Source organism: Seriola aureovittata, chromosome 12 (assembly GCF_021018895.1).
Source record: "Seriola aureovittata isolate HTS-2021-v1 ecotype China chromosome 12, ASM2101889v1, whole genome shotgun sequence".
Classification (NCBI taxonomy): domain Eukaryota; kingdom Metazoa; phylum Chordata; class Actinopteri; order Carangiformes; family Carangidae; genus Seriola; species Seriola aureovittata.
In genome coordinates, this window is record NC_079375.1 from 10,448,839 (window position 1) to 10,460,763 (window position 11,925).

The window sequence follows — 11,925 nt, forward strand, 5'->3', positions numbered from 1 at the left end:
TCACACGCAAAAAAAGCAACTAAACTCCTGCTTTGAGCAATTTACACACGTTTGTCAAGTAGCTAATTGCTGCCACCTGGCGATGGAACATATCAACTACAGCGTTTGTGGTTTGGACAAAGGTTAAAACAAGATTTATGTATTTATGAAGCTTATTTGTGTATCATCTTTTACCAGTACTCTCACGCGTTACTATTAAAATAATTTCCTTTTAATAATAATTAAAAAAATCTCCTCCTTGACAAAAAGAAGAAAAAAAACATCTTCATAAAGTACACCTGTAGAAAACATGGAATGTTCCAGACTGATGGTATCTCCCAGCTCGGCTCTGATTGGTCAGTTTGGGGAAGAGGAAATAAAACATTGATGGTTCCTCATCATCAGCCTGTGGATGCTCTGGTACCTGTGTGCTCAGCTCTTTGGCTAACAACGGCTTTATTTTTCTGAGGTTGGTGATTTATTTCTCATTTATCCTGTCCCCCTTAATTTGAGGATATAAAAGGTTTATATTTTAACTGTGAATTGATCTCGGTTAGCTCTCTGAAGTTAGCCTGGTCAGTGAGTTATTTAGGTCAACATTGGGCTATAGCTAGCTAATAAATAAAAGGTTTGTTCGCGTTATTTACGATGAGGAGCAGATATATGTTACAGCACAATAGTAGGTAACGATTTTGGCACATTAATAACTCTTTAATTGTCATTTGCGTGTATTTTATTCATTGTGGCAAGGTAACGCTAGCATAATATGGAGTGATGCTGCTACAACACAATTCCCTTACGACGCGGAAGTTTGCTTCTGATTTCCAAGTTTCACAAATGTGAAACTATATTTTAAAGTTTTTAGACTTTGTAGGTCAACATAGTCCAGATTTCACAAGTCTAAACGTAGTGGTTTTTGATCTAAACCTGATCTGATGTGGTCTAGGTGGGGAAAAATCAATTTAATCTCCCATTTAATACACTAAATAAATGTGTGTGTGTGTGTGTGTGTGTGTTCTTTTTAAAAAACATCTAATGTACACTGTAAAGCTGAGCGAGCTGCTTTTATTCAGCAAAATAGATTTTTTATTTTTTTATTTTTTTAAATATCTCAAATTAGGAATTGGTGTTTCATAAATTCTGTTGATAAAATCAACCTTAATATTGTTATTTGGTATCTTCTCTGTGAATCCTATGACTATTGGAATTGGGGCTCTACAATAAGCCAAATTGAACCAACTGAAATGCTAACTTTGCAAACAACTTACTGAGTTTACTCTCATCTCATATAATAAAGTCAACAACTGACATGCAACCAGATGTTCAGTCAACCCCTCCAGAATCTCAAACTTTTCATGCTGTAATTAATCCTGACAAACATAAACACCAGCATGAGGAGGAGACATTATAAAATTATTTCGTGTTGTAACATTTATTGTTATCAGTATGTACTTGATGCACTTTTTTTTTTAAATCACATTGTTAAGCTCTAGTTCACAGCCTTCATATCATTTGTGCTACAGGAGGGGAACTACCAGCTGCCAACATGTCGAGCAAAAGGGCCAAGGGGAAGAACACCAAGAAGCGTCCTCAGCGCGCCACCTCCAATGTGTTTGCTATGTTTGATCAGTCCCAGATCCAGGAGTTCAAGGAGGCTTTCAACATGATCGACCAAAACAGGGATGGTTTTATTGATAAAGAAGACCTTCATGACATGCTGGCATCATTAGGTACACTTAACCATATATTTACACACATTGAGATGGTGATGTGGAAAATGTTCAATTCATTTTAACAAAGAAAATGGTGGCAATACCAGTGAAAACATTTTATATTGTAAATGTGCTGAAATTAAACCTGTACAAAAAATTCAGTTTCTTCAAATTGTTATTACAACTACCTCATTGCAAGACATTCAAGAGAGAGCCAGTATATGTTGTCCTCATTTCCCTGACCTGTTCTTTTCCCAGGTAAGAACCCCACAGATGAATACCTGGAGGCCATGATGAATGAAGCGCCAGGTCCAATCAACTTTACCATGTTTCTGACCATGTTTGGAGAGAAGCTGAACGGCACAGATCCTGAGGACGTGATCCGTAACGCTTTTGCCTGCTTCGATGAGGAAGGCACAGGTGAGGTTAAGTGCTACGCGAGACAGAAGTAAAGTTTTCTATACATTACAAGTGTGCACTGCACCTTGTATGTCTCTGAACAAGTGCTATCACTACATGTTTGAAAGAAAAAATTGAAAAATACCCATCACAAAGTGACATCAAAGAAATAAATGAAAGTTTTGTGGCAGTTACACTGATGTGGAACAGCAAATCCTTATACTTTAAAGACTGTAACCAGCAAACTGACATTTTGTCTTACTACTTGCCTTATATTGGATTTACATGTCTTCCCCTACAGGTATGATCCAGGAGGAGTACCTACGGGAGCTGCTCACCACGATGGGTGACAGGTTCACAGATGAAGAAGTGGACGAGCTCTTCCGCGAGGCGCCGATTGACAAGAAAGGCAACTTCAACTATGTAGCATTCACACGTATTTTAAAGCACGGTGCAAAGGATAAAGACGATTAGTGACAGATTTCACTGGATGAGGTTTATACTGTTCATCTTGTGTATTGTTTATGGGTTTCCACTTGTTAGAACAGTTACATCATGTCATTTGATGAAGTGTCACCGGGTGTAGCCTACTGAAGGTCATTTAAGCTGCTTTTTGGACCATACCTCTGCCCCCCCCCCAACCCCTCAACCCTACTCTTAAAGCTCATTTGCACATCTGTGATAACACCACTACGGGTCTGTATAAGCTAGTAAAGATGTATGTAAAGACCCCATGGATAAGCTGGAAATAAACTGAAACAAGATCTGTTATTGTGACTGCTTTGGTTTCACTGAATCCTTTGTATTTTGTAGGAAATTAAAGTTTTGAGATGAAATTGTGTTCTGAGGTGAATCACCAATGCTCTGTTCATATTTCAAAAAGTCTTTATTTTTAAAACAAAGGAAAATAGGTGGTTTCCTCCTTAGTGATGGTTTAAAGCAAGTACAATTCCACAGTTCACACACATTTCAAAGACACACACGGGATCACTCACTGGATTAAATAAAATGTGCTGGTTTGGTGCTGACTATTAATGTAGATTGAATAATAAATACATACACTATATGACCAAAAGTATGTGGACAGTGTTGTGTAGTTTTGGTCTTTGGCTGCAGCTCACCTAAACTTTTTTTCCTTTTTTTTTCCTTCATTAGTGCTTTAGTCTGTAAAATTGAAAAGAAAAAGTCCACATTCTTAATGTCATAAAATTTTCTGTTGTAACCAACAGTCCAAAACCCAGAGATATTCATCTTATCACGAGACAAAGAAATGCAACAAATCCTCACAAATGAGAAAATGGAATTAGAAAATATTTCACATTTGTGTTTGTTTCCAGCTCTAGTTTTATTTCCAATTAATATACAATAATATTTTAGACAATAGTGTGCTTCTAACTTAACGGGAAAGGCAAATGACAGTACTATTGTGCACATATTGAGATCCATAAAAATTTTTTAATGTGGAAGAACTTGACCAGGCTGCACATAGCCCTGACCCCCCCCCAACACCTTTGGTATGAACTGGAACACTTGACAGTGAGTCTGGCTTTATCATCCAACACAGCGACGGTGCCTGACTTAATGCTTTTGTGGCTGAATGGAACCAAATCTCTGCAGCCTCATTCCAAAGTCCTATGGAAAGTGCTCCTAAAAATAGCGGAGGCTGTTAGCATAGCAAATCAAAGATTATCATTTTATAATGTTCATGTGTCCATCTACTTTTGGTCATGTGTGTACAAATTCCCATATGCAACACTCAGCAGTTGGTACATCACAATGAGGAAAAAAAAACAAAAACCGTGTTTTCTGTGTTATTGTATTCTTTGTCATTTACTGGGTGATGAACTGATGAATTTTTCATCCTCATGGATAATTTCACAGATATTTGGCAGTGGTAGTTCTGTTGATCACCAGTTTTGGATGCTTTAAAGGGATCTACATAATTTTCCACGATTCAAAGCACCCCTGACGCCTGTGGTTAAAATATCTCAGAAAACACCTCACATCTGCCTTTGACCCGAGAATGTATGTGGTGCACCAAGCATCAGTGTCATCGACCAGCCTCCTTCTGTTCACAGGATTCTCTGTGATGAGGGATTTCTCATACACTTCACACCAACAATAAATAGACAAGGATCTGCTCCACACCTGGAGCTTTCTGTACACTTTGGAGTTGCTCACAGAGCAATGTATAGCACATGATATGGGAGACTTTGTCTTTGCAGCCCTACTCTGCCAGGGCAAGGTTTTTCGACTGGATCTTTGATAGGTGGTCTGATATACAGGCTTCGATCTTGTCGCACTGAGCTAGGAAATCCTGTTGACAGAAAACAATCACACTTAATAAAAATATTCAGTATTTTCAGTGATTTTCAATCATAACATTTTGATAACACTGAAAAAAAAGTTTACCTGCACTGTCTTTACAAGTCCCTTTTTCTTCATTCTACAATCATTAAAATTTTCTGGGATACTCTGTTAGAAGAGAAGCAATTTGGGTTTAGCTATATTGGACACATGAATAATATATGCACTCAAAAATAAACACCTAAACCAAAATAGATTACCATAGCATCTATCTGCTCCAGAATCTTCATGAACTGCTCTGCTGCTATTTTCACTCTGTGATCTAGTTTACCCAGCGCCTCTGCCTGGAGGTCTTTGGCCAGGAAGCCCTGAAAAAATATGAACAGATGGGTGACAATCAAAACACAGACACATCTAAAAACAGAACAAATCAGCACAGGACAAATATGCAACTTTGAAACTACAAAAAAAATGCTTACGTTCTTGAGTCCAGTCAACTCTCCATCCACCTTTTCCAGCTTTTTAGCCATCTGCTCCACAGATTTCTCAATGTCTTTCAGCTTCTTCAGTTCAGCTTCTTCCTCGGGACTGTTCTGTTTGGAGATTATTGTCAGTATGTGATCACTTATAAAGTCAAACATCAGACACACATGTAAAATGCCTTACCCGCTTTCCAATCATCATGAGTTTTGATCCCTCTTTTATTCCATAGCTGGACAGACTCTCCTCCATGTCCTTCAGTGATTTTCCTGCCAGAATGAACAAGGGCAGGTTAAAGCTGGAAATATAATATGATATTCAAGCTCATTTGGCTGTGAAAGAAAAGAGACCTGCAGTCTACCTTTGAAGATGAGTTTCTGTGAGGCTGCTGGGACTCCAGTGGCTTGAGTGAGAGCATCTGACAAGTCTTTGACAGTCGGACCCTTAACATCATCATGACCCGTTAATGTGATGCTGTTCTTAGTAGATCCTTAAATAAGAGAAAGAAACTAGAGCTGAAAGTAAAAGCACTAGCAAATACAATGTTTCTGAAACAATTTGGATGACTGGGACATGAGTATGACCATTCGGATATATGAATCCAGCCGCAGTAACCTCTAAATGATGCTTTATTTCTTTTGAACTGAATTTAAAGTTAGTAAGTTAGCAAATGTTACCTGACACAATGGTAAAGTATTTGAACACACTATATTAAAAGGAAAATGATTTTACAGTAAGATGCACATAAAAATAAATAGAGAAATAAATCCCATATTGACTTTTAGTTAATAAAGCAAGTTTAAGTCTCTAGAACAAAGCCTGATGCATTTTATTTACACATTTTCTTGACAAACACTGTATGTAACGTGAGCTGTAAAACAAATGTGCACGTCAGATTAAAACAGATAACAATAATAGAGTCAATATTAGTGTAAAATAGGTTCATTAAAGGGTAATATTTCATTCAAGATTTTTAAGTGTATCCAGGGACGAAGTATTTCCAACGGAGCCAAATGTTCGGTAGAGCTACATTAGCTAACCATTTCCAGGCTACTCGAGCGATGGTTGTTAGTAAACTTACATTTTTATTTCTATCTATCATCTGGTAACTGTCGTGTAACATCTTAAAAAAATATTGTTACCGTATGCAACTGTCACTGTTATCGTTTGCTCTGACATTTTCCTTAAAGAGTCCTTTAATCACGTCAACATAGACCACACGGCTAACTGTTGCTGTTCACTAAGTACTTCCGTCGGGGCACAGGAAGTAGTTCCGGTGCTTTTATTTTCATTTCATTTTAAAATACTATTAATTTTTTTTAATCAACAGAACAGCACAAACAAAGCAAATATGTACACAACAAAATTGATCATACCAACGATGCACACATTTTAAACAAATAATGGATTTGATAAATACATAGCCCATTTTGTTTTTAAAACATAACTTTGATGCCACGTTCAGATATCCCCAAAAGTGTCCAAAACTAGTTTTAGAGTTTTCCTTGTCACTTATTTAGAAAAGGAGAAATTTTGTGACTGTGCAAATCTATTCGGCGCAACTGGCTCTGTGGCGCAATGGATAGCGCATTGGACTTCTAGTCAAGCACTTGAGAGGCGATTCAAAGGTTGTGGGTTCGAGTCCCACCAGAGTCGGACTTTTGAATCTAAAACATGTTGTCTCCACCTAGTCTTCAAACTGTGCAACATGTCACGTGTGCTTCACGTTACAGACTACCCGTGACTAGATTATTCATTATAAAATAACTAGAGAAACCACTCAAGTAGATTAATAATATTAAGTTTTTTTTTGAGAAACATTGGAAACATTTAGCGTCTAGTCCCCTCACTACGTCTCCCCGTGCTGTACATAGACACATTCAGTTAGCATTGGGGACGAAGGCCTAATCCTAACCGCAGCGGTCCGTGTTCGAGTCCAACTCGTGGCTGTCTCTCTCTCTCCCTGACTTTCCTGTCTCTCTCTCACTCTTGCTAAGCGAAAAGAACTTAAGAAGAAAAAAAGTGATGAACCTGGATGGGATGCACTTGTTATTCATTGCTTTTAACTAAAAAAGTCACAAATGGGTATTGAACAAGTCTCACACCAGGTCTGTTACTTTTTAGTGTCCCCTGGAAACACCTCTGTTGTGTCTTGTGAATTTGCAGGGATGTTTTCTTAAGTTGCAGTGTGTTGAGGTCTCAGGTCCACCTCAAAACAAGACATGTTTCCCAAAATGTCTAACTACTCTCATGATATTAATATTGCAGTTGATATTATGCTTACTGTACAACAGATAGTACATGCAGTAAACCTAGCGCAGGGTATTATTACAGCAGGTGAATACAGCTTGGTTTCTGGCAGTCTGTGCAAACCTTGTTGAGAAAATGTGTATGTGTGGGCGTCTTAATAGCAAGCCACCTCTCAGTTCTGCCCCAGGGCCTTTAAGCCAGGTCCTGGTCAAACCTTTACAAATAATAAATAACCACAAAATAATAATAGTAGTGCACCTCCTGATTAAGAGCAGGATTCTGTGTTTTCTTGGCCAGCAGCGTATAAGTCAAGGTCTGTGAGTGCAGTTCAAACCACAGAAATAAGAAGCCACAAAGACAGAAGGTTAAATGAAAACACATCATTTATTTTGCATGTTTCAAATAACCTGCAAACATTTTGAGCAGGCAGAGTGGGTATCATCTCCACTTTTTCAGAACTCAAACAAAATCTTAATGTCTAAACAAAAAAACGAAACTAGCAACAGACAAAAATAAATTAATACTAGGTAATACTGGTGATGAATAAGACTGACAAGTGTTACACAGGAGGCTGAAGGGGACAAAAGAAGTATTATGTTTTTAAAAAAGGGATCAGTATGTTACAAGGCCACATGCTAGCACAGTAGTAGTAACAATACACAACCCAACACCAGGACAGCTTCAAAATCGTAGTGTTCTCAGGTCAAATGGTTTTTGCATGTACAAATGTTACTCTACATATAAAAGTGTTTTCTGGTGAAGTGCAGTTGTTCATCCATTCCTTGTGTTTATGTGGCTGGAATCTGTGGGAGGCCAAACTCATCCACCAAAACACCGTCCTGAAAACAAAAGAAGGAAACGTAATTAACCACAAACACAAGCAGACAAACCTCTTAATAGACACTTATATTTCAAGTGTTATTGTTCTTTTGATTGCTTCATGTCTAACAGCATGGCGTTTCAGTCAGAACGTATCAGAGCTGCTTGTAAACAAACCATACCAATAGTTTCACACATTTGAGTAAATTTACTATACAACCATATACTTTGGTATGATAATAAATTACTTTGACATTGGTCAGCAATCACAACATGTTGCAAACCACGTGTTGCCGCATGGTCAGAATACCTGTACTGTACCTGCAACAAGAACAAGTTAAGATTAATTCAAGAGAATTTCTGTTGTGCATTCATGTTGGAAATCAGAGGACTAACTTCTCTTTACACAGACCCAAAATCCTGACTTTAGTACTTGCATGTGTACCGACTAAAATGGCATCCATGCAATTAGACACTGATGAACTGAGTTGCTAAATGTTAGGTGACAACCAATGAGCATCCACAGACATCATGAGATGGATCATGTGACCCTTGAGTATAATGTTACAGTGCTCTGTAGACTGTTACCTTATTCGTCTTGCTGTCACTGGGGATTCCCTCAGGGATCGACGGGGCTGCTGAGGCCTCATCCAGGTAGGAGCTGTCATCATCCAGCAGCAGCTCATCACCCAGTGCATCCAGCTCTGAAACATCAGTTACACTGTCACTGTAGTACCACAAACACTTCTGCACTCATCACTGCCGTTTCAAATGTTGTGATCATTCATTTTTAATTCTTCTAAATGAAAGCATCAAAGTCAAATATCTTATAAAGCAAATGCAAAATAAACATGTCAGACAGTCAGCTATACCTGCTTCAAGATCATCCTCGTCTATCTCTGGAGTGCCGTAGCTGCGGCTCAGGGCCTCCTGCACCTCGTTGGCATCTTCCATCATGTCCTCCAGTTGGTCCTGTAAATCCTGGGGGTCCAAATACAAAGCAAATATCTCACAACTGGAAAACTGACTTTTATTTATTATTATTATTATTAGTTTTAGTTGGCTGAAGCTGGATAATGGAACCTGGCAATTTGCTATGTACAAAAAATGTATTTCATTAAATCTAAAATATCTAATGGTGGTGATACTAACATTATCTGAATAGAATACCCACTCGCTGCTATTTCTGTATTGACAAACTTTTCCGTATATGATTGCTGAGGAAATATCAGAAACTGTGTAGTGGTATATAACTGCAGAGATAAACGTATAACACACATACATCAATATGATCAAGCTTGACATCCTTGTAAGCCTTCTTCATTTCCTTTGCACCAATCTTCATGGCCTCCACCTGCAAACAGAAATAAATGACAGTATATTTAGTTACAAGCCACTGTTAAAGGACTGTATATCTACACCAGGAGTCTGGCTGGTGTCTGACTTCTGAATTTGCATTAGCTTCCCTGGGAAAGACATAAGCTGATAGTCACCAAGTTATGTGTGCATCTGGAGAATGAAGTTCAGATTACTCTGCTCTCTGTTGTAAACTGTCATGTATCAATTACATTTTGATTAACTGATCAAACCCTAAAAGTTAATTCACAAAATTACATCTCAGCCACAGTCCCCTGAGAAATTGTATGAGAAGAATCTGTGCAAGTCCATCCAAACACCACCTGTCACATTAACAAAAGGCTGTCGGCTATTTTGCTTCAGTCAGGGTGGTGACTGTTTCCAGTTTATAAATGTTTTCTATTAGTTAGTCAAAACAACTAATTTATCAACTATCTAACAAGAAACTAAATACGGCCTAAGACAACACCCTACAAGCCAAAAATGTTCATTAGTGAATGAAGAGCTGTGCAACAATTTAAACTTTTAATGACTTAGTCTAAACCTTTTAACCTTGATCTCACCTTGGACTCACCAAAAAGTATAATCAGCAGTACAAAAGTATTATCAGTCTAACCCTAATCCAAACCACAGCATCATTATAATGTTGTGTGGCTCTTACTGTTGTTTTGGTGTCTTTTAGTGTCTGGATTGTGTAGTTTGCCTGCTCCATGTTAAAAGACTGCTGAGCCAGCTGCTCCCTTTGGCCTTCATACCTGTGGAAAAACAATTCAATGTCACAACAATACAGATTATACTGTAGACTATTATGCTATTATTATCATTATAATTTTTTTTTAACATAAACACAAGTTTTAAAATTAGGTTATTAAAGATTTGTAACTAAAAAATATGCTGAGTGGAACGTTTTAGAGTTGAAAAATAAACTCGCCAGTAATGTCTGGTTAATAAACTATGTTATAGGGTTTTTTTGGCATTTCTGTACTGAAATATGTTAATACTTATCTACAAACACATTGTAAAAATTATTTGATCAGGCTCCAGTTCATATATTACCTGTGTTAAAAGATATGCACAACATAGGACTTACATTCTCTTCTGCTTCAGCACTCTCATGGCCTTCTGTTTCACCATGTTCTGCAATTCACGAGAAGGAGAGAAAATTCTTGTTTGCTATGTCTGAAAAATATAATTTTTATATTATAATTTCTTGGGTTGATAGAGTGTGCCCCACCTTCGAGGGCCCATCTCTCATCTTTTTCAGCTGATCCTTGTACTTCAGAAGCTCAGCATCTAGTCTGCCAATTTTCTTTTCTATGGACTCTGCCCTGGCATCCACCTGAGGGAGGAGGGTGAGAGGATCAATTAGAGATTTAATGACTTCCAGCTTCCCAGCAGACCAAACACAGTGCTACACTGCCCTGCCTCTGTGTGCTGTGTGCTGTGTGTGTGTGTGTGTGTGTGTGTGTGTGTGTGTGTGTGATCGAGGAAAACAGAGGGGGTTAAAGCCTGTGAGACATGTGAGTCTGGTTTACAAATATGCCCCTTTCACAGTCTAAAACAGGATGAATGCAAAAGGAGAGTCATGTTTGTGATGCATTGCCATGGACGGTAACCATGCTAGCTCAGCTTAGGTCACATAAAAAGACATAAACAACAATACACCCCAGCCTGACAGTACTCACATTACCAATACAGTCCGACAGGTTCGGAGGAGGCGCTTTGGGTTTCCCGCGTCCGAATATTCTGTTCATTTTCTACACGTTTTATTGACACTTAGCCTCTAGCTTTTTCTTAGAAAATACAAAAAGCATCCAACGCAAAGGGATTTCTTCATTGAAGACACCCGGAAGTAACGGTTCGGTCGCGAAAGGTTCCCATTGGTTGGCGTAAACAGTTGTTGCCAATGAGGGTTTAGGCGAACTCCTGCCCCCGTGTGGCGAGGAGAAGAAGTGCAGCTGTGGTGAAAAGCCATTGTCCCCGAGGACACTGCATTCATCACCAGTCTTTTGTTACACCCACCCTGCAGATACAATGGCATTAAATGTGACATTTAATCATATCTTTCACTTATCTGACTCTCTAGATACAGATTGATGCCGAGTGATTTCCTGATTTATTCCCACATGCTCTCTGATCACACTGATGGACAGCTCACCAGTCATGTAATAACAGTAACAGTCAATGTGCAATAACCCCCCTGTGTAATGTAGGCCTATACATGCACATACATAACCAGCTACTGTATGTATATAAAGTAACTTATTGCATTACCCATTTTATATTTATTTCAGCCCGTCTTGCACTCTTCCATTCCTGCACCACTTCTTGAGATGAATACTGGGGTAAGAAAGTTAAGCTTTCTACTCTTTGTTAATTAGAATAGAACTTTGAACTGGTATTTAAATGAAGCTAAGGCTGCAACTAACAATTGTTTATATTAATGGATTACAATTATTTTCTTTATTAACTGATTAATTAGATTTTGTGCATAAAATGTCAGAAAATAGTTAAAAATCCCAATTGTAATTTCCCTCAGCCAAAAGTGACAGTTTAGGTTTTGTCTGACCAAAAGACCAAAACCCAAACACATTCAGTTTATTATCACAAATGACAAAGAAAA

At 38.2% G+C, this 11,925-nt stretch overlaps 3 protein-coding genes and 1 non-coding gene across 4 annotated transcripts; 2 read left to right on the forward strand and 2 right to left on the reverse strand.

Annotated features, from left to right (window-relative positions):
• Positions 1-306: 306 nt before the first annotated feature.
• On the forward strand, positions 307-2,867 carry myl12.2 (myosin, light chain 12, genome duplicate 2). The gene is made up of 4 exons (XM_056392172.1): positions 307-448; positions 1,503-1,709; positions 1,950-2,111; positions 2,392-2,867. The coding sequence occupies exons 2-4, from the start codon at positions 1,526-1,528 to the stop codon at positions 2,562-2,564; spliced, it is 519 nt and encodes a 172-aa protein (XP_056248147.1). The 5' UTR covers positions 307-448; positions 1,503-1,525; the 3' UTR covers positions 2,565-2,867.
• Positions 2,868-2,957: 90 nt separating this feature from the next.
• bag1 (BCL2 associated athanogene 1) lies at positions 2,958-6,132 on the reverse strand. Its single transcript, XM_056392171.1, has 7 exons — positions 6,020-6,132; positions 5,239-5,367; positions 5,064-5,146; positions 4,877-4,990; positions 4,658-4,765; positions 4,503-4,565; positions 2,958-4,407 (listed from the first exon to the last, which is right to left on the reverse strand). The coding sequence occupies exons 1-7, from the start codon at positions 6,054-6,056 to the stop codon at positions 4,318-4,320; spliced, it is 624 nt and encodes a 207-aa protein (XP_056248146.1). The 5' UTR covers positions 6,057-6,132; the 3' UTR covers positions 2,958-4,317.
• A 309-nt stretch (positions 6,133-6,441) lies between these two features.
• trnar-ucu (transfer RNA arginine (anticodon UCU)) lies at positions 6,442-6,533 on the forward strand. Its single transcript is given in 2 exon segments — positions 6,442-6,478; positions 6,498-6,533. It is a non-coding gene; the product is annotated as a tRNA-Arg (tRNA).
• Positions 6,534-7,492: 959 nt separating this feature from the next.
• chmp5a (charged multivesicular body protein 5a) lies at positions 7,493-11,168 on the reverse strand. Its single transcript, XM_056391724.1, has 8 exons — positions 10,988-11,168; positions 10,537-10,641; positions 10,393-10,439; positions 9,964-10,057; positions 9,229-9,300; positions 8,819-8,927; positions 8,535-8,650; positions 7,493-7,966 (listed from the first exon to the last, which is right to left on the reverse strand). Exons 1-8 carry the CDS (start codon positions 11,054-11,056, stop codon positions 7,916-7,918), a joined length of 663 nt encoding a protein of 220 aa, XP_056247699.1. The 5' UTR covers positions 11,057-11,168; the 3' UTR covers positions 7,493-7,915.
• Between the last annotated feature and the right edge of the window lie 757 nt (positions 11,169-11,925).

Bases quoted from the DNA above. Each gene is read 5' to 3' on its own strand.
- myl12.2 (XM_056392172.1), top strand. From the start codon at position 1,526: ATGTCGAGCAAAAGGGCCAAGGGGAAGAACACCAAGAAGCGTCCTCAG. The intron at 1,710-1,949 runs GTACACTTAACC...TTCTTTTCCCAG, and splicing joins TGACATGCTGGCATCATTAG to GTAAGAACCCCACAGATGAA. The intron at 2,112-2,391 runs GTGAGGTTAAGT...CTTCCCCTACAG, and splicing joins CTTCGATGAGGAAGGCACAG to GTATGATCCAGGAGGAGTAC.
- bag1 (XM_056392171.1), bottom strand. From the start codon at position 6,056: ATGTCAGAGCAAACGATAACAGTGACAGTTGCATACG. The intron at 4,991-5,063 runs GTAAGGCATTTT...ATCTCCAAACAG, and splicing joins TCATGATGATTGGAAAGCGG to AACAGTCCCGAGGAAGAAGC. The intron at 4,566-4,657 runs GTAATCTATTTT...CTCTTCTAACAG, and splicing joins TGGAGCAGATAGATGCTATG to AGTATCCCAGAAAATTTTAA.
- chmp5a (XM_056391724.1), bottom strand. From the start codon at position 11,056: ATGAACAGAATATTCGGACGCGGGAAACCCAAAGCGCCTCCTCCGAAC. The intron at 8,651-8,818 runs GTATAGCTGACT...CTGATGTTTCAG, and splicing joins CGAGGATGATCTTGAAGCAG to AGCTGGATGCACTGGGTGAT. The intron at 7,967-8,534 runs GTAACAGTCTAC...TTTTGTTTTCAG, and splicing joins GTGACAGCAAGACGAATAAG to GACGGTGTTTTGGTGGATGA.